The sequence below is a fragment of the Salmo salar genome, chromosome 20, assembly GCF_965601325.2.
Source record: "Salmo salar chromosome 20, fSalSal1, whole genome shotgun sequence".
In the NCBI taxonomy this organism is placed as follows: Eukaryota; Metazoa; Chordata; class Actinopteri; order Salmoniformes; family Salmonidae; genus Salmo; species Salmo salar.
The window spans coordinates 6,723,299-6,750,645 of NC_138310.1; the positions used below are offsets into that span (position 1 = coordinate 6,723,299).

The window sequence follows — 27,347 nt, forward strand, 5'->3', positions numbered from 1 at the left end:
CCATATGTGTTTCATAGTTTTGATGTCTTCACTATTATTCTACAATGTATAAAATAGTAAAAATAAAGAAAAACCCTTGAATGAGTTGGTGTGTCCAAACTTTTGACTAGTACTGTACAAAATGTCAATGCAAACAGTGACCTATAATGAAGCATTTATGAAGTCCTCTTATGGTACTGTACAAAATGTCAATGCAAACAGTGACCTATAATGAAGCATTTATGAAGTCCTCTTATGTTTAAGTTTCTCTATATCTCCAGTGTATCCATAGTAAACTGCCAAAATAATGGAAACACTTGAGTTAATGAGGGATACAAAGTATATTGAAAGCAGGTGCTTCCACACAGGTGTGGTTCCTGAGTTAATTATGCAATTTAAAAATGCTGGACAGGCCATTATTTTGGCTACCATGGCTATGCCCCCATCCACAGGGCACAAGTGGTCACTGAAGGGTTTGATGAGCATGAAAACGATGTAAACCGTATGCCATGGCCGTCTGTCACAAGATCTCAATTTAACACTAATGGGAGATTCTGGAGCGGCGCCTGAGACAGCGGTTTCCACCACCATCAACAAAACACCAAATTATGGAATTTCTCATGGAAGAATAGTGTCGCATCCCTCCAATAGAGTTCCAGACACTTATAGAATCTATGCCAAGGTGCATTGAAGCTGTTCTGGCTCGTGGCGGCCCATCGCCCTATTAAGACACCTTATGTTGGTGTTTCCTTTATTTTTGGCAGTTACCTGTATATGTCTGTATAGTGCCAGATCTCCCTCCCACACCTAAACTTACAAGTTAACACTCTGGGCCCTAGTTATAGTCTAACTCCTGACCCTACTCCGAAAGTAAAGTGCCATGCATCAAGCTTGTTGTTAAACTGTGTCCAGCGCACCGAGTCATACAGATGTGTCCATTGTGTCCTCAGGATGTACTCAACAATCTGGGCTCGTCTGAGCTGGATGAGGATGACTTGATGTTGGACCTGGACCTCTCTGATGACCAACGCCAGCGTCACGGTATGGACACTCCCAATCCATTCAACAGCAAATCCACCGGCTTCATTCCGAATGGCACTCTATTCCTTACATAGTGCACTTATTTTTACCAGTCAGCCTCTGGTCAGAAGTAGAGCACTATATAGGTTGCCGTTAGGGACGCAGCCACCCTCTCTACTTCAGCCACTTGTCCAAGAAAACTTGGAGATTCTAGAATGACCTCCAGGGACACATCCAAGTTCAAGCAGGACTAACTTGTTTGCTCAGATATTTATGAAGTTTAGAATAGTTCTACTATAACTAAACCAAATACACTTGCTAGGACAGTTTTAAGCCAGTTCAGATGGTTTGTTCCCCCATCGTTGCTATCATTAGGTCCTTGATATTCTCATAACACTTAGCAACAGAAATGGTTAAATCTCAATGCTTTTGATCATTTTCCCAGCAGCAGAAAACTGATTAAAACGAGTGCGTCATAGGGAAGTGTTTTTGTAAGGATTTGTTTTTATTTTCTTGCGTTCACAAACTTTGTGACACAACCTCACTGGTTCTTATGTATCCTAAAGATATGTTATGCATTATGTAAAGAATTGCAAAACAATTAATTGCCCTAGTATGAATGCAAGATGAACGCAAAGATGTAGCCTATTATTAGGAGCAGGATGTGTTTTGGTGACTTGAGTGGAGACAACAGGCCAGATATGCCCCTTAGTTGACTCTTATCTAACGGGAGGTCTGAGTCAGTTCAACAAGACTTTCATATCTCTAGGCATGCAACATCTACGCAGGCTTGGATAATTACCTTCAATCTTAATTCTCTTAACATCCCTCTCTTTTTGGAGGTTGCATCAGAACACACAAAAGTACCAGTAAACATGTACTGAGGGCAAAGCCTCTAGACAGAGAGCTTCCCAGGATGTCATCGCTAATACACACAAAAAAAAACATTTTGCATGGTACGTTTTTTTATTTATACAGTGCATTCGGAAAGTATTTGGACCCCTTGACTTTTTCTACATTTTGTTACGTTTCAGCCTTATTTTAAAATGTCTTAAATCATTTTTTCCCCTCCTCAATCTACACACATAATGACAAAGCAAAAACAGGTTTTTAGAAATGATTGCAAATGTATAAATGAAGAAAAACTCACATTTACATAAGTATTCAGACCCTTTACTCAGTACTTTGTTGAAGCACCTTTTATGGCAGTGACTCAAGTCTTCTTGGCTACAAACTTGGCACAACTGTATTTGGGGAGTTTCTCCCATTCTTCTCTGCAGATCCTCTCAAGCTCTGTCAGGTTGGATGGGGAGCGTCGCTGCACAGCTATTTTCAGGTATCTTCAGAAATGTTTGATCGAGTTCAAGTCCGGGCTCTGACTGGGCCACTCAAGGACATTCAGAGATTTCTCCCAAAACCACTCCTGCGTTATCTTGGCTGTGTGCTTAGGGTCGTTGTCCTGTTGGAAGGTGAACCGTCACCCAAGTCTGAGGTCCTGAGTACTCTGGAGCAGGTTTTCATGAATGATCTTTCTGTACCTTGCTCCGTTCATCTTTCCCTCGATCCTGACTAGTCGCTGAAAACATCCACACAGCATGATTCTGCCACCACCATGCTTCACTGTAGGGATGGTGCCATGTTTCCTCCAGACGTGACGCTTGGCATTCAGGCCAAAGAGCTCGAGCTTGGTGCTATCAGACCAAGAGAGTCAGACCAAGAGAGTCCTTTAAGTGCCTTTTGGCAAACTCTAAGCAGGCTGTCATGTGCCTTTTACTGAGGAGTGGCTTCCGTCTGGCTACTCTACTATAAAGGCCTGATTTGGTGTAATGCTGCAGAGATGGTTGTCCTTCTGGAAGGTTCTCCCATCTCCACAGAGGAACTCTGGACCATCAGGTTCTTGGTCTCCTCCCAGACCAAGACCCTTCTCCCCCGATTGCTCAGTTTGGCTGGGTGGCCATCTTAGGAAGAGTGTTGGTGCTTCTAAACTTCTTCCATTTAAGAATGATGGAGGCCACTGTGTTCTTGGGGACCTTCAACGCTGCAGAAATGTTTTGGTACCCTTTCCCAGATCTGTGCCTCGACACAATCCTGTCTCAGAGCTCTACGGACAATTCCTTCGACCTCATGGCTTGGTTTTTGCTCTGACATGCACTGTCAACTGTTGGACCTTAATAGACAGGTGTGTGCCTTTCCGAATCATGTCCAATCAAGATGTAGAAACCTCTCAAGGATGATCAATGGAAACAGGATGCACCTGAGCTCAATTTCGAGTCTTATAGCAAAGGGTCTGAATACTTAGGTAAATAAGGTATTTCTGTTTATTTTTAATAGATTTGCAAACATTTCAAAAACCTGTTTTCGCATGGTCAGTATGGGTATTGTGTGTAGATTGATGAGAATTGTTTTAGAATTGTAAAAAAAAAAAGAAGTGAAATACATTTTTGAATAAGGCTGTAACGTTACAAAATATGGAAAGTCTGAATACTTTACGACTGCACTGTATACTAGCCTAAATGGTTCAGACTGTGCTGTGAAATCCCTGCAAAGAATTGATAAATCGCACACTTAAAGTGAAGTGACGATGTGACTTACTGAACAAAGAGAATTAAGTGGAAAGTCTCTCTCACTAACTCAAATGAAAGCACACCAGACATGCCCACACACACACACACACACACACACACACACACACACACACACACACACACACACACACACACACACACACACACACACACACACACACACACACACACATATGCATGGATGCTCCTGTTTTAGTGCTCTCAGGTGGCTGCTTGGCATTTTTATTAAGAACCAGGCAGTTTCACAGCAATTTATGTGCTGTTGAGCTGAGCCACATTCAGTTTTGCCTTGAAACTGAGCCATCCACATCCCTTTTATAAAGATCTGGTTATTTCTGATTGTCAAAACTTTTCTTAGTTGTTTCTGCATTAATGAAACGTTAAAACAGATGCCATTGTGTATTTTACTCTGCACAGCGAATGTAAAGGAAATATTTGATTTCTGTAGTATAGTGTTAGTATTTATAAACACTCGTTATAGCATATTGTCCAGGGTGGACTACTCTAAGCATGTTGTCAAACTCTGTAAACACAAGCCTATTGTGCCACACAACATTGACTCAATGGTTTTGTGTGTGTAGTATTCCGAGAGGACTCCAGCCAGTCCCTAGCCTCCTGCCTGAACCTGATGCACTCCCCACTGGAACCCAATGTAGACAGGATCCCTGGCAGGGAGCCCAGAGACACCACCACTATCCACAGGTGAGAGAGCCCTGCATCTATACCTAGTGCATCATACTACAGATCTCACTACACCTATAACGCTCACTACAGCTCTACACCTACACTACACTTAGACCTACACTAACACCTATAACACTCACTACAGCTATCACTCATCCTTCACACATTCCCAACAGTGAGCAGTCACTGTATTTCCATGCAGAAAGGAAGGAAGGCTCATTACAACTCCTTAACAGAATTAACAGAAAGTCCCATTGCTCTTCATAGGAAGCCGTTATCACACAAAGCCATTAGCGCCAAACGCTTCCTTCCAGGGGTGGAACTGATTAGGTAGAACAATGAGAGCCACGAACAGGCATGGATAAAATTCTCATTGCAACTAAAGCATTGCTATCTTAATTGTTTTTTATTAGAGAAGCCTTTTGATGTGGCCTAGCAGGAAACGCTGATGGAGATTATTGCGATTTAATGTGTAACATGTTTTATGTGTACCCCATGGAGATGAATGTAACATTCTGACTATAACTATTGTTCCCTGAAGGAGGGAAACAAGGTATAACATACTATGGGGAGTTGCACTTTCACGTCTTCGGTTGTAATCATGCCTGACAAGGCCAATGAAATCCGTGTCTCACTGGAAGCCCCACCTTCCACAGGTGATAAGTGTGAGGCTCGGTTTCATTCCTTCAATTTAATACCGCTCTTCACAGAGCCCAGGAACTGGCGGCGTTGGGCCAAGTGGGTGTTGTACAGTGTTTGCTCCACTAAAAGTTTTGTGATTATGCTGCGGGACTTAGATGTAATTTGTGGTTTAGTACGGTACCCTGCGTCACAAATTCATTGCTCCAGACCAGCTGAAGGGGGAGTTAGATTACTGATTATGCTTTTGGGTCCTACTGTGTCTCTAACTGACAATGAATGGGCGGCATACACAACATACGCGACATACACAACAAAATGACTTGTGTCATGCGCAAAGTAGATGTCCTAACTGACTTGTCAAAACTATAGTTTGTTAACAAGAAATTTGTGGAGTGGTTGAAAAATGAGTTTTAATGACTCCAACCTAAGTGTATGTAAACTTCCGACTTCAACTGTATGTGCATACAGCCCTCGTGGAGGGCGCCCTTGCGGACTGAACAGTAGCAATGACATTCGGAGGTAAACCTCTAGCCATTAGATTGGCCCTCTCATGGACAGGCCCATAGGAACCAAATCTCTGGGCACACATGCCAAACCTGCCTGTGCGCCCTGGGACAACAGGTCCGCTTTTAAAGGTGAATGGTTTCCGTGAACCAAGGCTGCCTGGTCCAACGGGAAGCCACAAGAATCAGTGATAATTCATTCTTGTGGCTGGGAGGGTTTATCAGCCCTCCCTATGAGATAACAGATCTGCACCCGAGTTGAGGCAACCGGGAACATGCATCACCAAAAGTGACAGCAAATGCGCACTGCTCCGCAGCGAGGAGTATGTTGAGTATGCAGCTGTCGTCATGTTGTTGGATCTGACCAGCACATGCCAGCCCGAAAAACGTGGGAGGTGGTGCCTGAGAGCCATGTACATCATCAGAAGTTCCAGGTAATTGATACGCCGGGCACTCTGTGACACTGAAGTGAGTAACCCTTGGTGTGACGTGTCGGTCGTGATCATATTGCGGAACAACGCCTGGCCCCTGAGAACCGCTTGTGACAGTAGCCGGGGATCCCTCCACTGGGCCAGTGCTGAAGGCATGTTGTGGGCAACTGAATCAACCGGTCTAGGTGGCGAGATGCATCCAAGCGCATGGTTTAACATTCAGCACCGGAACAGCCACATCAATAGTAATCCCAGGGGAATGACCACTTTCATAGAAGCCATCATCCCCAGTAGGCATGTGGACTGGCGAAAAACGTACTGTGCGCCCCAACCGAATTTGGGCCAAGCAGAGCTGGAGCCTGGACACCCTCTCCGGGGATAGAAAAAAGCAAAGGGGTCGGGACTTTATGCCCCGTTCTAGACTTGTCATCAGCAAGCATCTCAGAGTTTGCACTTTCAAAATGCTCTCAAACTAGCGGCTGTCACAGTCTGTGCACTTCAGCGATTGGATTACCACCATCAACCTAAAGGATGCGTACTTTCATGTGCCCTTGTGCCCCAATCACAGACATTTTCTGTAGTTTCATTACAAGGTGATAGCCTACGAGTTTTTAGTCCTCCCATTCAGCTTGTCCCTCTCACCTCGCATCTTTTCAAAGGTGATGGAGCAGAGTCAAGGCTGATAGCAGCAGAGTCAAGGGAACAAGCAGTGTTACAAACATCCACACAGTGTTACACACACACTTGTTCCTGTACCCAAGAAAGGAAAGGTAACTGAACTAAATGACTATTGCCCCGTAGCACTCACTTCTGTCATCATGAAGTGCTTTGAGAGACAAGGTAAAGGTGATATGATCCTTATCTGACACCCTAGACCCACTGCTTACTGCCCCAATAGATCTGATCCAGGCTGATATCCCATTTTCAGTGTCTAGGTGTTATTTAAACCAGAAAAAGAGCTGAACTAAGCACCTCATAGGGACTCGTGAGCTACAGGCAGGAATCAGCAATGAATCCTAATAATGAGCCACCTATGCAGGAGTAGTGCCCTCTTGTGGACAGAGAGCGAATCACCCAATGTATTACTCTGACTCCTTGAACCCCGTGAACACCATTGAATGCGCTTCCAAACTAAGTTGTGCTTCCATGAGACTGTATGCCCTGGATGAAACCCTGCCCCTTATGGACTCAAGGGGCTCCAGCAATGGTTGACGTAGCACACCGTTTGGCCGTAACCAAACGTGGTGGCACTGACGTCACAGTAATGTTTTTGGGGAGGGACTCACCGGTCGCTCAGACCACTTCTAAGGCCCAAGGCTCCGGAGGTTACCCAAGCCAAGTGCTTGGAGGCTGTTTCCTCCAGTGATGCCAACTTAGCAATTTTGTTGCTAGATTTAGCAACTTTTCAGACTACCCTGGCAACTTTTTTTTCAAACCGCACCTAGCATCACATTTAGCTACTTAAAAAATGTATTTGGAACTTTTAGCAACTTTTGAAAAGTGACTCAAATGCTAAAATGCACGTATTTTCCCTCTAAATGACACAAAAACGATTTTCTTTGTCACACTCAGTCACAACACACGTGCCTGGCTGCAAAAGTGCATTGTGAGTGACGTCAGCAGCAATTTCAGTACATTGCAAATCATTGTTGGCTGACTGCAGCAGCAGTAGTATGGGTTCGACGAGCCAAACCCAATGAATATAGTTGGTCACGAATGTTTGATCTTGGACAGAACATACAACATCAATCAAAATTGTACAGAAAAGAGTGGGAGTCTGTACCTGAACAAATGTGAAATCATATTTTTTGCCGAGATAGCCAGTCAATTTGAGTAACGTTATTGTGTATTCTACGTAATGACGCAGTTTTACGTTATCACGCAATGACATCACAATGTCATTTAACAACAAATCAACCTGCCTCTAGCATCTTACCCTGAAAATTTGTTGGCAACACTGGTTTCCTCATCAGAAGTACCCACAAGCCCCACTCCCTCCAACTCCAGAAATTGGAAATAGGAATGTGATTGGCATAATGGCGGGTGAAATCTAGTAAGCTTCATTCACCTGAAGTTATGCATGTTAGCCATGATGAAGCTTCTAGTCTAGCCTCTTTGACCACAGCACGGGACATTTTTTGAATAAACAAGAATTAAAGCTAGCTACATATACTAAACAAGACGGCTACCCAAACAAGTCCAACGTTAGGAAGTCAGAATATCTTGTAGTACCTAGCTCGCCTCGGTGTTTGTTTGTTAGCCTGGTCTCGATAGTCTACATAGGACCGGATCACCGAAGTGGGACCCGGACCCTTCTGGGAAGAGAGGCAAGCGGTGCTTAACCAAGGAAAAACAGGAGGCGGGGTTTTACCCACAGAACCTTGTCACCCTCTCTCTTTGAGTAGCCTCCCGTAACCGGCCACAGGAGCCAGTGAGACATTCGACCCAATCCATCTCCGCATCCCGCATCGGAAACACCAAGCCACATAAAGCAGGGATCATCAACTTGATTCAGCCGCGGGCTGATTTATTCTTGAGGGAATGGTCGGGGGACCGGAACATAATTACAAATAATTAGTAGACTGCAAATGGACCGCAAGAAGCCCAAACTGATATAATATTTGATTAAAACACAATCGTTTCAAACCTTGCTTACATTTGTATACGATCACGTATTATGCGTGGGAATACTTGAACAGATTTCCGAAATGAAAATCACATGGAGCTGATTTCATGGTGTTTTTACAGTCTTAAGTTCAACAATAATAATTCTGAAAATGTAAAATGCGACAGAAGTGTGACTCCATGACTTCTAGCTAAGCTAGGAGGGGCAATCATTCTCCTAAAAGAGAAAACAGAATCACTTAAATGATCCCGTAAATTCTGTGTGTGTGTGATAGGACTTGAAGATGTCATGGAAGCGGGCAACCCCACTTCTTTCATGAGCAATCTTTTCTATGAACTGTTCGGGCAGGAGAAGCTGGGTCCCATGCTGCTAATTAACATTGCGCACCGCACGGGTCCTCTCCAGAATGTCTCTTGTTGTGTGATTATACAATTCCACAGTTTAATTCAAACAGTGAATTGTTCACCTTGCAGTGGAATCGGGGGCTCTGATCTATGCATAGAATAGGATCAGCATCCTGAGTGCCGACACTAAAACAGAGGGGGGGGACCTACAACGAGGTAAGATCCCAGCTACACAAGGTAAATTTGAGATGCGGCTTCATCCACCCGGCAAAACTCATCTTGACCTTCCAGAACACAACACACACATTCTCCACTGCCAAGGAAGCTGAAGACTTCAAGAATCACATCAAACCCAACACACAAGGGGATGAGGCAGATGGAACCCGATCATGACTGGCTCAACAGGAGAATATTAACACAGTGACACTGCCAATTAATGAACATTGGACAATCTATTGATGTGCCACACGGACTAGGGCTGCTTCCTTCTGGGGCTTTTGGGGCATTGAATCCCTACATGGGCAAAATATGGCAATATACACTATGTGGGCAGTTTATTAGGTACACCTAGTACTGGGTCAGACCCCCCTTTGTCTCCAGAACAGCCTGAAGTCTTCGGGGTATGGATTCTTCAAGGTGTAGCATTCAATCGTTGCTCAATTGCTGTCAAGGGACCTAACCTGGTCCGGAAAAACATTCGCCGCACCATTACACCACTGCCACCAGCCTGTACCATTGACACCAGGCAGGATGGGCCCATGGATTCATGCTGCTTACACCAAATCCTGACTCTGCCATCAGCATGATGCAATAGGAACCGGGATTCGTCGGATCAATTTGTCAGACTCAATTGTTCGGTGTTGGTGATCGTGTGCCCACTGTAGCTGATTCTTGTGTTTAGCTGACAAGAGTGGAACCCGGTGTGGCTGCAATGGCCCATCTGTGACAAGGACCTATGAATTATGCGTTCCAAGTGGCCGTTCTGCACACTACTGTTGTGCTGTGCCATTATTTACCTGTCTGTGGCTCGCCTGTTAGCTCAGCCACCGTATCCTATTTGACGGTTTAGGCTTGCATATCTGTTATTTACTTTTCTTCATTACCCACCGTAACTTATCAAGTTTGCTAACGATACTGTAAAGGTCTGAAAATGGACCTATTTTGTTTTACTTTGTAAAAACTTTTATACCTAAAGACAAAAAAATATGCTGCTAAGAGACTCCATGTATAAGGCTGCCACTCGCTGTTATGCTGCAGCCCTGTAATGATAGTGGGGGAGTGGAGGGGGCAGGGGAATGGTTTACAGGGAGGTTTTCTAGGTGGGGAAGAACCAATGGGTGAGTTTCCCTGTGGGTCCTGCTTTTTGTTACACATCCATTGGCTTATAACGCTAATGATCACAATTATATCATTAATATAATCTTCCAATGTTAGCTCTTCTCTCTTGGAATTTGGAAGGCCTAAATTGTCCTGTCAACTGTTCCAGCTGTCTTGATATCCTAGCAAGAAACCATATTGATATAACAATATAACAAGAAACACACCTGCTTCATAAGGACGCACATAGAGAGCAGAACAATCTGGCTGCTTTTTCCATCAGCCTCAAACAAAAGGTGTAATCATAATGAAACTCAATCACCATCTTGGGTAAAGGCGAAGACCAAGAACGCAGAATCACTTTTCTAAAATGTATCCATAATGGAAAGAGAATTGCCTTTATTAATGTGCACAGTTCACATTCATATGATCCAAAGTTTTTTGATTCTCTGCACAGCATATTGTTGGAATGAACTGAATACCATCTGGTTATTGGGACAGACATGAATGCCATTTTGGACATGGGGTACAAATATAATAAGACCAACTACAATCCACATGCAACCAAGCACATAATCCAGAAGCAAACAAGTACACTTTCTACTTAAACAGGCATAAAACATTCTCTCAAATAGATTATATATTATCTACACTTCTATTTTCTAAAATCAGGAAATTAGACATACGAGCTTGTCCAATCATCACGCCTACTACTGCCAATTACAAATGTCAGAATCTCCTAGAAGAGCCACAAGATGGCGTTTCAACTTCTACAAAGTCATCCATTTTTAATTGAACTAAATACATTCAGAATGATCAATATCATTTCAATCAATGACTCCTGGATTCTATTGGATGCCACCAAATGTTTTATAAAAAATAATGCAACTGCATTTGCATCTGGGTTGAATAAATCCAAATTATGGAAGATATCAGAATTGGAAATATTAACAGCGGTAGAGCGTTCTCAACAAAAATTCAGACCAAGTAACTATTACTCTTTCCAAAGTCAAGACAGAACTTAATTTGTTGATAAGACAGAGAGCTGTATTTGCCATCCATTGAGTTGGACTCAACTATGGTAATCGTCCCAGTTGTTTACTGCCCGACAAGCTAAGCAGTAATGACCAATTAGCTGATATAGCAACTATTGAATCTGAAACAGGGGAATTACTATCAGAACCCAAATTAATCAAAGAGTCTCCCGCTTTTTATAATTCTCTGATTGTAAATCCACACCACGCCAGACGAGAGTATGTGAGTGGAGTTGAGTGGTCGACAATCCCGCTCATCGCTCACCACTCTAGCGCTTGTGCAGTGGTCCGGCGCTTCATGTCCTTAACAACCATTCCACTAAAAACCGCTTCTCGCTCACAAAAAGAAAATGCTGATCCAGATTCGCTCCATTTGTTAAAATCCCAATTTAACCAACACCCATGTATTTTTGTGACTATCTGGACCTACCATTTGGTTTTAACGTATTGAAACCAAACCATATGATTTCAATGAAAAGTATTTTAATAAACAACATGAAAAGGTGACAGTAAGAAGTGCTCATCATTTCAAATAGGCTACTTAATCTAATAGGATACCTAGTAAACAGCATACAAATAGGTCAGGAGCCAGACATGTAGCTGAAGAAGGAATGAAAATGAATTATTTAGGCTATTATTTATTTATTTATTATTAGCCTATTATTTCAAGGCTATAGCCTACAGATAAATAAATTGTGAATAATTTTCAAGTGCGACACAGTAGGCTGGTATGAACATTAAGCGCTCAGCATTTAAACAACATTTTGTTGTATTCAGTTATTATAGTCTATAAATTGCACATACGGTGCCTTCGGAAAGTATTCAGACCCCTTGACTTTTTCCACATTGTGTTAGATTACAGCCTTACATCAATCTGCATATAATGACAAAGCAAAAACAGGATTTTAGAAATGTTTGCTATTTAAATATAAAAAAAACGGAAATATTAAATTTACCTAAGTATTCAGACCCCTTACTCAGTACTTTGTTGAAGCACCCTTTGGCAGCGATTACAGCCTTGAGTCTTCTTGGGTATGATGCTACAAGCTTGGCACACCTGTATTTGGGGAGTTTCTCCCATTATTCTCTGCAGAGCCTCTCAAGCTCTGTCAGGTTGGATGGGAAGTGTTTCTGCACAGCTATTTTCAGGTCTCTCCAGAGATGTTCAATCGGGTTCAAGTCTGAGCTCTGGCTGGGCCATTCAAGGACATTCAGAGACTAGTCCCGAAGCCACTCCTGCGTTGTTGGCTATGTGCTTAGGGTATGTGTCCTGTTGGAAGATGGACCTTCTTCCCAGTCTGAGATCCTGAGAGCTCTGGAGCAGGTTTTCATCAAGGATCTCTCTGTACTTTGCTCCGTTCATCTTTGCCTCGATCCTGACTAGTCGCCCAGTCCCTGCTGCTGAAAAACATCCCCACAGCATGATTGTGCCACCACAATGCTTCACCGTAGGGATGGTGTCAGGTTTCCTCCAGAAGTGACACTTGGCGTTCAGGCCAGAGTTTCATCAGACCAGAGAATCTTGAAATAATAGCCTTGAAATACTAGGCTAATAATAGTATAGCATAAATAATTCATTTTCATTCCTTCTTAGGCTACATGTCTGGCTCCTGAGTTATTTAGAGTGTTCTTGGTCACCTCCCTCACCAAGGCCGTTCTCCACCGATTGCTCAGTTTGGCTGTGCGGCCAGCTCTAGGAAGAGTCTTGGTGGTTCCAAACTTCTTCCATTTAAGAATGATGGAGGCCACTGTGTTCTTGGAGAACTTCAATGCTGCAGAAATATTTTGGTACCTTTCCCCAGATCTGTGCCTCGACACAATCCTGTCTCGGAGCTCTACAGACAATTCCTTCAACCTCATGGCTTGGTTTTTGCTCTGACATGCACTGTCCAACTGTGGGACCTTATATAGACAGGTGTGTGACTTTCCAAATCATGTCCAATGAATTGAATTTACCACAGGTGGACTCCAAGTTGTAGAAACATCTCAAGCATGATCAATGGAAACAGGATGCACCTGAGCTCGATTTCGAGACTCATAGCAAAGGGTCTGAATACTTATGTAAATAAGGTATTTCTGTTTTTTATGTTTTAATACATTTGCAAAAATGTCTAAACATTTCACTGTGTCTTTATGGGTATTGTCTGTAGATTGCTGAGGATTTATTTGTATTTTTATCCATTTTAGAATAAGGCTGTAACGTAACAAAGTGGAAAAAGTCAAGGGGTCTGAATACTTTAAAGGCATTGTAGGCTGTGACAACCTTAGACTTCAATAAAAATGAAACAAAAATTAGGCTTTTGAATTCACTTTAAGAAACACGAGTTTGGCCAGAGTCTGTGCCTTCAGGTTCATGTGATGGTGCCTGGAGAGCAGGCCAGCAGTGGAAAGTACCCTCTCCACACTTGCAAAGCCACTATGGATGCTAAACCACACTTTGGGCCACTCTTGCCATGCTGGGCAGGGATGCAGAGTTGTTTTTTTTTTTAATTTGTAGGCCGAAACGGTTTTTAGGCAAAATAGCCCTATCAAAACAGAATTCTCCTTGAAAGAGGTAATATGTCAGGCCTATTGGGCCAAAATCAATGATAGTCTATAGACAATGGATAATAGAATGAAAATGAATTCAACTTTTAAAATATCCAATTTTTTTTGTTTAGAAATACTTTGCTACATACTTTACTTTCTGTTCGCATGTGCACGTAGTAAGTACACCATCCTTTCGGTATATCTTTTCAGATTCCACAATCATTCTTTATTTATGGACACTACATCACCACACTCCCTCTGTGGCTCTTTTGACCTCTATCTTTGTATGTCACCTTGATGTTGCACCTGAGTATTTTATCAGTTTCTTTATGAAAATATGTAGTGAACTCATGACAGTAGCTAAAGAAAGGGGCTATAGCAGCACACCAGTAGCCTACAAATGCTTGCTGGGCCAGGCATGTCCTGAGCTTGTGAAGTGAAATGAGCGCTGCTGGAGAGCTACTGGAGCGGGCGAGAAGGCTTACGCTCCAGCCTTTTTGGAATCTCTCTTCGCTCCAGACAAATTGGGCACGCTCCGCTCCTTGCTCCACCCCAGCTCCGCTCGCATACTCTGAGCCAGACTAAGTCCTTTCTAAAATAAATGTATTAAAAACAGGTAAGGATGCCAACCAGTTCTCACTTATCGCATCCTATCTTTAATAAACACATCTCAAACTGTTTCCCAACATGTTGTCATCCACACTGACCAAAGCGGGTTTGTTAAAAAAACATTTATCCTTGGACAACTTCTGTCGACTATTACAAATCTCACATCCTTAATCAGGAGCAACAGCTCCTTGGGCTGTTTTATCTCGCAATGCAGAAAAAGCTTTCGATAGACTATTAGAATGGTCATGTTTCTGTTCTGTCTTGGAACATACAGTGCATTCAGAAAGCATTTCCAGACCCCTTGAATTTTCCCTCATTTTTTAATGTTACAGCCTTATTCTAAAATGGATTCAATTGTTCCCCCCCTCCTCTCATCAGTCTGACAAAGTAACATTTTTTGTTGTTGTAAATATCACATTTACATAAGTATTCAGACCCTTTACTCAGTACTTTGTTTAAGCACCTTTGGCAGCGATTGCAGCGATCATATTCTTGCGTATGACACTACAAGCTTGGCACACCTATTTGGGGAGTTTCTCCCATTCTTCTCTGCAGATCCCCTCGAGCTCTGTCAGGTTGGATTGGGAGCGTTGCTGCACAGCTATTTTCAGGTCTCTCCAGAGATGTTTGATTGGGTTCAATTCCGGGCTCTGGCTGGGCCACTCAAGGACAATCAGAGACTTGTCCTGAAGCCACTCCTGCATTGTCATTGCTGTGTGCTCAGGGTTGTTGTCCTGTTGGAAGGTGAAGCTTCACCTCAGTCTGAGGTCCTGAATGCTCTGGAGCAGGTTTTCATCAAGTATCTCTCTGTACTTTGTTCTGTTCATCTTTGCCTCGATCCTGACTAGTCGCCCAGTCCCTGCCACTGAAAAACATCCCCCACAGCATGATGCTGCCGCCACCATCCTTCACCGTAGGGATGGTGCCAGGTTTCCTCCAGACGTGACACTTGGCATTCAGGCTAAAAGAGTTCAATCTTGGTTTCATCAGACCAACAGAAAAAGAGAACCTGCCCCGCCGTCCCCTAGTCTCGCAAACAAACCAATTCGAGCGAGGGCGGCCTGAGCATGCGCCAAGACATGCATGACAACAAACGTATCTTTTAATTCATTGGGGCATGTCTCAAACCCAAACCCGGCTTGTTAGCTTTAGTTGTTTTGTTCGCTTTAGACATTTTACTTAGTAGCATGAATCGTTCCTGTTCACACAGAGGTGAAGAGCAGAATAATTGAAGGAATGAATCAGAGCCTCACGCGAATCACTTGTGGAAGGCGGGGCTTCCAGCGTGGTGCGTATTTCTTTGTTCTTGTCAGGCGTGATTGTAGATCCTTCAACCGAAGGCGTGATTTCCCATAGTATGTTGTACCGAAGTTGACTGACTGAAAGCGAACCAGCATAACAGGGACATATTGATAGAATACATTTTGTGCACTTTTCACTCTGTAGTCGATATCTGCTAAAACAACACCTGCCATTATTGTGTATATGTGCACCGTGGCAGAATTAACAATATTATTGATTTGGCCGCGCACTTGGAGGATAGGCTTATTTGAGCTTATGGAGTCTGCAATAAAGATCTGCAGTGTAGTTTGATATTGCCTTCATTATTTCCTGCCTGATAAGTGTTAGATGCAGATTATTACTTTGTCTCGCTGTACTTTCATGTGGTCAACTTTTATTCGCAACTGCTGTGTTACCACATAGTTTCTGTGTTGGAGGTGTTGCCTCATCCACGAAACGGGGATGTACTATCTGAAGCCCAATGAAAAATTATCGTCTTTGTTTTTGTTTCCAAAACGTTTTAAAACGTGTGCCCTAATGAACGCATCCCTGGAGACCTTTTGTTCTTCCAATCAGAGCTTGGAATGATTTGGTACTGTCAGTGACAGGGGCCCGCCTGACCTCAGAGCAAGGTCGCACAGCTCCAGAACTGGAGTGCCCCAGAAGCAGCAAAGTTCCCCTCAGTTCAGACACAATTGTTTTACCCTCCTTAGAATTTATGCTTACGAAAAAAGATTGCAGTATAACTGCAGTATACTGCGTCCAACATACTTTGTTTTCTGCAATTATTGCGTCCAAATTATTGTAATTATTCTGCAATTATTGCGTTCAAAATACCACAGTCGACTGCCATATTTGAAATCAAATTTCCACCCTTTCAATTTGCTTGTTGCCATGTGAACTGTCTCGGGCTTTTCGTTGCGCCGTTTTACTATTCAGAAGACATATTGACCAAGTGAAGGGCTCGCAAACATTTGATGGCGTCCAGATCAATACATAAGGCAAAACCAGTGGCTGTTTGACAGCAGCCATATGTTAATTAAGCCCATTTGAAGGCTTATTTTAGTTGCTTGACAAAAAAACTCTGGGTTAATTGCTTTATTTCTCTGATTTGTTCTTTACTCACGCTTTCTCTGTCACTTGAGACGATTGCACTGAATTATGGCGACATATGTGGCGATGATGTCCTGAATGGGTCGATCTTGCCAGATGTAGCGTTTTAAAGATGATGCCGGTGGTGGAATCGCAGGCGTGCCCTGATGGCAAGCTCCTAATGTTGATGCCCTGTGACAGGGGAGAGTGGTGCCACACATGGGAGCATGCACATGTTTACACTGCAGTCTCGTGTGTAAGCAGCTAATTACTGTAGGAGCATAAAGTCGTGGCCTGAAACCTGGCCTAGATATGAGATTCATCATCCTCTGTCCTTTCACCACCAACCAATCGGTGATACATAGACATGGTCCATTTGTTGTGATGATCTTGGTCCTTTCTAAACAGCATTTGTCTTCCATCAGTCTTCCACCACCTTGGTTTCTCATTGTTTTTATGCACACATTGCATTGTGACGGAGGCATGGAGAGTCGATAGTTGCACGTTTTTTGGGTGACTCTGTACAGTGCATGTCAAGACTAGTAGGCAAATGCCCTCACTAATTTTACGAGGCTTTTGGGTTTGTAAATGGTTAACAGGCTCCAACATCTTAGAATAAACAAATCAACATAAATGGCTTGGAGCACAAACACATCAGGCCCTAATTCGGAGAGTTTTTAAAATCCTTGCAGTTCATCCCGTGCCAAGAGCTCATGTGTCCCAGCCATCACGTGTTGCCCATCATACACACAAGCACGCACATACACACAGTCCAAGTCCAATTAGGCCTATCAGGAAAAAGTTCAGATTTGATTTGTGGGAGAGTACTTTACAGCTGATTGGAGGACTTTACATGTAGCCGTAGTCAAAGATTTAGAAGAATACAAACATAACTACAATTAGGAAACATAACTACAAATACCACAAGTCTGACTTTTTCACAACTCGGGTTAGATAGAGGTACTGTATTTTAGGGTAATACTGGACAAAATCGATAACTGGTAATGACTACTTTCCCTTAAACCGTCTAACTGGGGCAACGACGTATATTTCTGGGGAAATAGCTAATTCCCGGAAAGCACAGCACCACCCCATTACAGATGGTTTACCACCAATCCTGTGGAGCATTGAATTATGTGGCCTGCTGCGTCTCTGGCTGGGAGAATAGGCAATACACTCACTGTAGTGTTGGTATAGAATGCTTATGTTGAGAGATGAAAGCTACCTCTGAAAAGCAGCCCAGGACACTCTGTCTTTGGTCGACAGTCCCAATGTTAATTGACTCTGTGTTGTGAGGACAATGCAGCCTGGTGAGTGACAAGGATGTATTCATATTTATTGCAGGCCCAGTTAATGCTTTTTAGGCAGCCATAATTCATTTGACTACGTGTAATTATTTGTCAGTTGGCCTTCTCTGGAAATGGAAAGCGTTTACAAAAAGAGAAACGTGTTGCTCTGAGCACAAGAAATCATTTTCTGCGGGAGTTCAGTCAAAATATTTAAACTCATAAAGTTAATTGGATTTTTCAGAATAGTGAAGTGGATCACGTTGAATGTTTCTGCAAAGAAAGCTTTATATTGTAACGTTGGTAAGTTGACGGCCAGTCACATCCTGTAGTAGTCCTACTGTCTGCAGCTGCCTGGCTTGGTCTGCTCTATGCCTGCTCTATGCCTGCTCTGTGCCTGCCCTGCTCTGTTCATCCACTACAGGTCTACAGTACTGAGTAGAGTACAAGCACCCAGAGACAGCCAGTATCCTCTGGTCTATCAGCCCTAATCCACAGCCTTGACGAAGTGACAAGATTGATCGTCCTATGGAGAGAAATCACCCCTCCTGTAGGTTATTTATCATCTTGCTGAAGAGACTGTCTGCAGCCGCATACATGCACTATATATACAAAAGTATGTGGACACCCCTTCAAATTAGTGGATTTGGCTATTTCAGCCACATCCGTTGCTGACAGGTGTATAAAATTGAGCACACAGCCATGCAATCTCCATAAACAAACATTGGTAGTAGAATGGCCTAACTGAAGAGCTCAGTGACTTTCAAAATGGCACTGTCATAAGATGCCACCTTTCCAACAAGTCCGTTTTTAAAAATGTCTGCCCTGCTAGAGCTGCCCTGGTCAACTGTAAGTGCTGTTATTATGAAGTGGAAATGTTTAGGTGCAACAACGGCTCAACTGCAAGGTGGTAGGCCACACAAGCACACAGAATGGGACCACTGAGTGCTGGAGCTCGTAGCAAGTACAAATCATTGCAACACTCACTACCAAGTTCCAAACTGCCTCTGGAAGCAATGCCAGCACAAGAACTGTTCGTTGGGAGTGTTGTAAAGCTACCTGCTCAAATGCATAGTGCCAACTGTCAAGTTTGAAGGAGGAGGAATAATGGTCTTGGGCTGTTTTTCATGGTTCGGGCCCCTAAGTTCCATTGAAGGGAAATATTAACGCTACAGCATACAATGACATTCTAGACGATTCTGTGCTTTCAACTTTGTGGCAACAGTTTGGGGAAGGCCCTTTCCTGTTTTAGCATGACAATGCCCCCGTGCACAAAGCGAGGTCCATTCAGAAATGGTTTATCGAGATCGGTGTGGAAGAACTTGACTGGCCTGCACAGAGCCTGACCTCAACTCCATCTAACACCTTTGGGATGAATTGGAACGCAGACTGCGAGCCAGGCCTAATCACCCAACATCAGTGCTGAGATGTGAGTCCTCCATGGCTCCAACACACACAGAACCAGCCACTGCACTCTCACCTCAGTAGAGCAAACCAATTCATCTGTGGCATCATGTAGACGCAAGCATTGATGACTGAAGTATTTCAGACCACATTCATCCACCTCCGCATCCCCTTGAGCAATTTATGCTTAATGTTAATCCGTTAAAAGAAGACTTTCATCTTGAGTTCTCTGCCTTTCTGAAATCTATAGTTTCTGTGTTTGTTTTGGGAGGGAGAGGCTCCATCTGGCCTGATTGGTCGACAGGCAGGAAATCAGAGGAGGCCTGTGTGATGGATCATGTCTTTAGTCAGGTGTTCTGTGTAGACCCACCTCTCTCTCATCACTACCAATAGAACACATGTCAATGCAAGTGCTTCTGGGGACATTAATTGTTGCGGCTTGCAAACGAGAGTATTATGACGAGACGTTTTTGCTACTAGTTTTCCCAACAAAACACTCGTCTTGGATGGTCTTTTGTGCCAATAAAGCATTGGTGAAGCGAAGGCATCTCAATGTCAGTGCTAAAACTCCCCTGGTCTAGGTGTTATGGATACTGTTTATAATGAGCTAGAGCCTCCTTATTTTTTTGTTGTTGCTTGCAGCCCGTTAGCTCTCTTTGATGTCCTTAACATTTCTAGAAGTCGCTTTGATATTTTTGTACTCAACTTTTGAAAATGTCATGAAGCAGTCTTGCAGTCACACAACACCGTAGTGTAAAAAATGTCAGTATGAAAAGTAAATGTCAGTGTAATGCTGAAGTTATTTATTATCAAACTTCAGATTAATTTATCAAGGAATATTTTATTAGATGTCGATGGCAAACAGAATTTATGCCATACTCTAAGGACTCAAGCCTTCCTTTCAATGACAGTCTGTTTATGTATCGCTCAGATATCCAACTCACTCATGGTCTTCTTCCATACAATGGCCTGCGTAGGAAGAAAACCAACTGGAGCGAATTTGGGGCCGCAGTCAATTTTGTTTGCAATCAAAACATCCCAATCCCCACATCTCCATGTTGCGGAGGTGGGTAAGGAAGTGAAATGAACGCTTCATCTGTTGATAAAGTTATCTGGACACCATTAATCTCTCATTGCTCAAAATCGGTTCAGGTGGAACTCTAATGCAATGTCTCGAACACAGTTGAGCATGTTTTACGAGGAACACTCAGATTCCTTTTTACACCTAATATCTGCGATGGTAATCGCTCATATGAAATAATTAATCACGGCTCCTGTCCTCCCGGGAATATAGTATTATCTCAAACAAGGAAGTGGATCCAATTGATATTTGCGGACATTTTCTCGGCTGCCTATTTGGAGCAACTCAGAAGTGACACCTGGACCTCTTTGGCTGCATGATGAGGGGGGTTTTATCATCAGACGGAGCAACTCCTTTTAAGCGGAGTTCACACAGGCCATCAGAGAAAATCTAGACTCATCTCGTCAACTGTTTTGATTTTCTGTGTGAACAGGTGCCAGTGTTCTGAACACAACTGTCAAAATCTCAACCAGTCCATTTGAGATGAGTCTAGATTCTGTTTGAACTCTGCTTTAGAGAAAGTGTCATTAAAGAAAGTGCCTTCTGTCTTTAAAATGCTATCTTCAGCCCATAATACATTTAAGATGCTGTAGGCCTATTTGTAAAGGATGTTGTAAAGGGACTCTTTAGGTGAGCCATAATCAACGAACAAACCGTATCGGACATACTACTTTATTTTCAATGATTTGAATTGTGTATTTAAGCAAAAAGGAGTTGTGGTATATGGCCAGTATAACACGGCTAAGGGCTGTTCTTATCCACGACGCAACGCGGACTGCCTGGATACAGCCATTAGCCGTGGTATATTGGCCATATACAACAGCCCCCCAAGGTGCCTTATTGATATTATAAACTGGTTACCAATATACAGTGGGGGGAAAAAAGTATTTGATCCCCTGCTGATTTTGTACGTTTGCCCACTGACAAAGAAATGATCAGTCTATAATTTTAATGGTAGGTTATTTGAACAGTGAGAGACAGAATAACAACAATAAAATCCAGAAAAACGCATGTCAAAAATGTTATAAATTGATTTGCATTTTAATGAGGGAAATAAGTATTTGACCCCCTCTCAATCAGAAAGATTTCTGGCTCCCAGTCTTTTATACAGGTAACGAGCTGAGATTAGGAGCATACTCTTAAAGGGAGTGCTCCTAATCTCAGTTTGCTACCTGTATAAAAGACACCTGTCCACAGTAGCAATCAATCAATCAGATTCCAAACTCTCCACCATGGCCAAGACCAAAGAGCTCTCCAAGGATGTCAGGGACAAGATTGTAGACCTACACAAGGCTGGAATGGGCTACAAGACCATCGCCAAGCAGCTTGGTGAGAAGGTGACAACATTTGGTGCGATTATTCGCAAATGGAAGAAACACAAAAGAACTGTCAATCTCCCTCGGCCTGGGGCTCCATGCAAGGTCTCACCTCGTGAGGTTGCAATGATCATGAGAACGGTGAGGAATCAGCCCAGAACTACACGGGAGGATCTTGTCAATGATCTCAAGGCAGCTGGGACCATAGTCACCAAGAAAACAATTGGTAACACACTACACCGTGAAGGACTGAAATCCTGCAGTGCCCGCAAGGTCCCCCTGCTCAAGAATACATACACATGTCCGTCTGAAGTTTGCCAATGAACATCTGAATGATTCAGAGGACAACTGGGTGAAAGTGTTGTGGTCAGATGAGACCAAAATGGAGCTCTTTGGCATCAACTCAACTCGCCGTGTTTGGCGGAGGAGGAATGCTGCCTATGACCCCAAGAACACCATCTCCACCGTCAAACATGGAGGTGGAAACATTATGCTTTGGGGTTGTTTTTCTGCTAAGGGGACAGGACAACTTCACCGCATCAAAGGGACGATGGACGGGGCCATGTACCGTCAAATCTTGGGTGAGAACCTCCTTCCCTCTGCCAGGGCATTGAAAATGGGTCGTGGATGGGTATTCCAGCATGACAATGACCCAAAACACACGGCCAAGGCAACAAAGGAATGGCTCAAGAAGAAGCACATTAAGGTCAAGGAGTGGCCTAGCCAGTCTCCAGACCTTAATCCCATAGAAAATCTGTGGAGGGAGCTGAAGGTTCGAGTTGCCAAACGTCAGTCTCAAAACCATAATGACTTGGAGAAGATCTGCAAAGAGTGGTGGGACAAAATCCCTCCTGAGATGTGTGCAAACCTGGTGGCCCTCCATACCTGGGGTATCCTGTTTGATATACCATGGCTTTCAGCCAATGGACTCAAACCACCCAGTTTATAATAGTGAATAAATAGGACTTTGGCACATTTATTCTCCTTAGCTCCTAACTTAAAATACTACAGTTGCAATCTGTGAATATGCCCCCCCTTCTGTGCATGTTTGTTCCGATTTGTGGGCGTGAAGGTGGCTCTGTGCTTGTGTTCCAGGGAGCCTTGCCGGCCGACCACCCTGCTGCCGGCTAACTGGTGCCTGGGCCGGGAGGATGAGGCCCCGGGGCTGGAGGCACTACCCCTCAGGCTGATGCAGCAGGACTGCACTTCCGTCAAGACCCTGCTGCTGCGCCTCCGGAGGACCCTGCAGGAGGTAGGCTACAGTAGTACCACCTGTCACAGCTTACACCAGGGGTATTCAAATCAGAGCCTGGATGTCTAGGGTACTGCTGGTTTTCTGTTCTACCTGATAATTAGTTGCACCCACTTGGTGTCCCAGACAGGTTTAAATCAGTCTTTGATTAGAGGGGAAGAATGAAAATCAGCAGTGGAACTGGCTTCGAGGTCCAGATTTGAATTTACACTCTCCACTCACTGCAGTAAGCAAGCAAGCAAGGGAGGGAGGGGAGGGTGGAGGAATGGGGTAAACATGGCTTCTCCCTCTGCAAGTTAATTCATAACCACATAGTAGTCAATAGAAACGGTCATACCCATGGATTACAAAGGTCCAAGATAATGGCATTAGGAACTCAATCATCCATTTGATAGCAACACATGATGTAGCCTACATCAGAATGGTGGATGCCCCAGCAGCAGCAGCACAGCAGTCCCAATACCAACCAGTCTCTACCAGTATTCTGCTCTATCAGCTCTGAACATGGCATATTTAAACCTCAAAAACAAGTGCTGGAAGTAATTTACATTGGTTCATTTAAATAGCTGTGTGCTTTTGGCGTTGTCACACAGTGAAGCCTGGAGCTTGTTAAAGCCTCAGTCTGACACCGTGCCCTCCGCAGCTTTTTAAATGCCTTTGTGTATTTAATGGGGGGTTTTAATTCTGGGAATGGATAGTATCTGGAGTGGCTAGGGAAACGCAATCAAATTACATCCCACTATTATAAACGTGATTAGCTATTTGTGTAATGGCTAATTAACTGAGAAATCACACAGCAGACTCCATGGTGTTTGGTTAACATTTAATTCTTGGAATCCATTCTACAATAACCGTGGACCAGAACCAGTCCTACAGTACCAAGCGTGGCTGCTCTGGTAGAAAACAATGCCTTTAACAGTAGCAGCGTGATTATATTCCTTGGTGACAAGACATTAGGCACTGCTGGCCAAGCTGTAATTCACAACATCCTATGTTGCTTTGAAGGTCAACTCCTCCTAGTAGCATCTGCCTGCTGCTGTGTTTAAACTGAGATCCAAGCCAACACAAAAAGATCACAATGCGAGTCGAATGATGCATTGTCTGATTCTCTCTGTTTATTTGTTCATCTTTTTGCGTTTTCTCAAAAAGACCCATCAGCCAGATTAAAATTAAGTCTACATTAACAATTAGAAGCTGTACAGGAGAAGGGCCAGAGAGGAGCACACAACAGAAGAACATGAATATTAAAGAGGAAATTGTTTGCCCTCTCTGCTGACTCCGTACTCTCATTAACTTGCAAATGCGCTGCCTTCCATCACCGTATGTAAACCGCTCAGTAACAAGAATAAGAATGACTTGTTTATTTACTTTGCATTTTATTTGCTTGACCTCGTGATATTGAGACCTGGCGGTTTTTCTTCTCTGCTCCCCCTCTGTGGTGTTTCATCCTCTCCACATCCAGAATAAAACGCTCTAATATTGGATAAAACACAGCGGTGCGGGGCATCTCTGCTCAGCCAAAATAATCTTATTGCATCGCATGCTTTTCAGAGGCTCCTAATACCTATGAAAGCCAAGTTTAAAGGGGTTAAAAAAGCCTTTAGTTATTTGAAGCATTACATTTCCTAATTTGAATATGATGATTAAATACTCTATCGAAGTGGGCTGAGGGCCATGTTATTAATTTATCATCTCTGGTCACTGAGCTCGGGCACCTCAAATAAGGAGGAAAGCCATTACTATGAATGCTTTCAGGCAGTGCCATGCCGAAATTGAACCTTATTTAATTCTTCCGACATTTCCACGCAAGCCTGTAGAAAAATGTTGACCTTAAACCTGCATGTGGGATACACATTGATGAAAGTTGACACAATCGGGCCGGACTAGTCTGACTTCATTGCACCTTTAAGTGTACGTAGGACTGCTTCTCTGAAAGGGGACATCCAAACACATAATATATGAAGATTATTACCCAGTTTGGACATTCTATGTATTGAGGTATGTTACCAGATAAGTGTCCAACTGAACCTACATGTGACAGAATAGTCACTGTACAATGGTCTTGATGTCACTGTAAATGGCAAGAAGACAGCAAATTTAAAGTTATTTTAAGAGCTCATGTTTCAACTACCCATTGCTGTATATTTAGTCACATTCCTATCTCTTGTGACATATTTTATCCTCTCACCTCAAAATAATATGGTAACATTTCGAAATTGTGATTGTAACAGTTTTTTAATGTGTTCATGTTATTGACGTTTTTTTTTTTCAGTTTCTTTCTAAATGTCACCACCTCTCTCCCTCCTCAGAGCACTGACACAAGTCCTGCAAGCAGCCTCCATTCTCTCCCCATCAGCCCCTGTAGTGAGAAGTCACTGCCCCTAAAGGTAACTGTTTTTACAGCTAACAACTCACTTTTGCAAGGCTCAACCACAACCGGTACCTATCTATGCCATGCTGTATAATGTACCTTTAAAGCTTTTTCAAGCCTCAACACATTTAGAAGTGTTTTCTACCACCTGCAGAGTTCTTTAAAAGTGATTTGTTTGTGAGTTATATCTTCTTTCATGCCTGCTTTCTTTCAGCATGCCCAGGAACATTTTCCAGTCCTTCTGCTTCTTAAAGTGCCACAGAAACTTGATGGGGCTGAGTCTTTCTCAGTGGAATTTGATCTCAATGAGATGATCTCATTAATCCCTTTGGGAAAGTCTTGGGGTGGCAGGGGAGGTTTATCAAATGGGCTTTTGTCAGGGTTTCTGAGGAAAGGGGATTTAGTTTGGTGGCGGGGCGGCAGAGGTTTTGTTGCGCTTTTGGGGCGGAGAGCACAGGAGTGGAAATTAGGTCTGTGTGTGTGCTATCTCTCGTGTGTGTGTGTGTCCTCCTTACTGACCTACATGGAACTATGGCACCAGCAGGAGCAGTAACACTGCACAGGCAGAGCGCTGTGTGACGCTCTGGTCCGTTCCTACCTTCGTATGGAGAGGGAGGGGGAGGGAGCTGAGAATAGTAGCCCATGCATCTGACGTTGTGTTGGATGACAGGGGAGACGGATGGGTCTCGTCCTGACGTTCCAGAAAAATCAGTTTAAAAATAAAGCCCCGCAAACCCACCTGAGACGAAACTGTGTCACTCCTTGTCCTACTTTGAGTAAAAACTTCCTTTAGGGAACATTTGTTATCCCTGCCTTTTTTATAATTAGCGCCCTCGGAAAGCGGCTCCCGTGGAGAGCACAGCTTTTTTTCCACCGCTCCTCCTCGGGTGGAGGCGATCTCATTGAAATGCCAAGCTCATCAATTGCCTGATGTGTTCCGCATAACCTTTTCCCCAAACACTACACTTTTGTGTTGTCTCTGTACAAACAGGTGCCAGGACAGGCAGCACTTTGTCACAGTCTGTCCAGAGGCCAGATGAGCCTGCAGATAAACCTGAACTTTTAGAAAACTTTGGCAGCCTGCCTGTCTCCTTGAGATGCTCCTAAGGTGGTGTGTGTGTGTGTGTGTGTGTGTGCGCCAACTGCTGTTTCTTGTCATGGCCCTGCCACATGTGCTGTAAACATTCAACCCTCCATGAGGAAAAAGGATAGGGTCACTATATAGACCAGGGTTGGGTCAATTCTTGTTTAATTCAGTCAATTCAGGAAGTAAATTGAAATTACAATTTTCCTCAATGGATCGCTGATGAAAATATTTCAACCCTGATAGACGTTGAGCCCAACTCTGTTAACCTTGGGTGGTCAGGATAATTGTGAGGACGGAGAGATGTTGCATACTTATTGTTCTGTTTATTCATAGGGGTGACGGAGGGTAGGGTGCTGCTGTGCTCCCCTGCGAGTGTGGGACTGGGACCCTCTCTCACTCTCCCTCTCTCACCCCCCCCCCCACCCCCCAGAGGTCCTAGCTATGGTAATGTAGAGATAAAGTGCCTCTCTTTGAACATCTCTAATGGAGACAGAATTAAGGATTCCCCTCAGGCGACGGTTTAGAGGATGTTTCATTTCCTTGTTTACTCTGTGACCTCCTCGGGACGTGACCCCACCTAAGGGGGACAGAAACACAGGCTTTCATGGCATTATCTGACTAATAATATTGACATTTAGTTTGAACATGTCATAGCAAGGTCTATTTCAGAAAGAAACAAACTGTTAAGGATATCGCAGTAACAGTGACTGACAGAGACGTTTGAGGTTGTGTGAGAAACCCAAAGAAAATAAATAACGGGCATAAAGCAGCAGAAGGCACTAAGCCAATTCAAGTTTGCAACATGGGGTTACTTAGAACACATGGTATGATAGTTTGGTAACAGACTAATGGTCTTATTATGTTGTTGCCCATC

The 27,347-nt window shown here is 43.5% G+C and overlaps 1 protein-coding gene across 4 annotated transcripts in view; it reads left to right on the forward strand.

Moving 5' to 3' along the window:
* Nucleotides 1-27,347, forward strand: part of LOC106580172 (serine-rich coiled-coil domain-containing protein 1) — a 110,006-nt gene that overhangs the window by 11,456 nt on the left and 71,203 nt on the right. For all 4 annotated transcript variants that reach the window (XM_014160935.3, XM_082966180.1, XM_082966181.1 and 1 more), the window contains exons 4-7: nt 930-1,020; nt 4,166-4,286; nt 22,859-23,015; nt 25,325-25,402. In XM_014160935.3, coding sequence (XP_014016410.3) covers nt 930-1,020; nt 4,166-4,286; nt 22,859-23,015; nt 25,325-25,402 — 447 coding nt within the window. The remainder of the gene's footprint in view (nt 1-929; nt 1,021-4,165; nt 4,287-22,858; nt 23,016-25,324; nt 25,403-27,347) is intronic.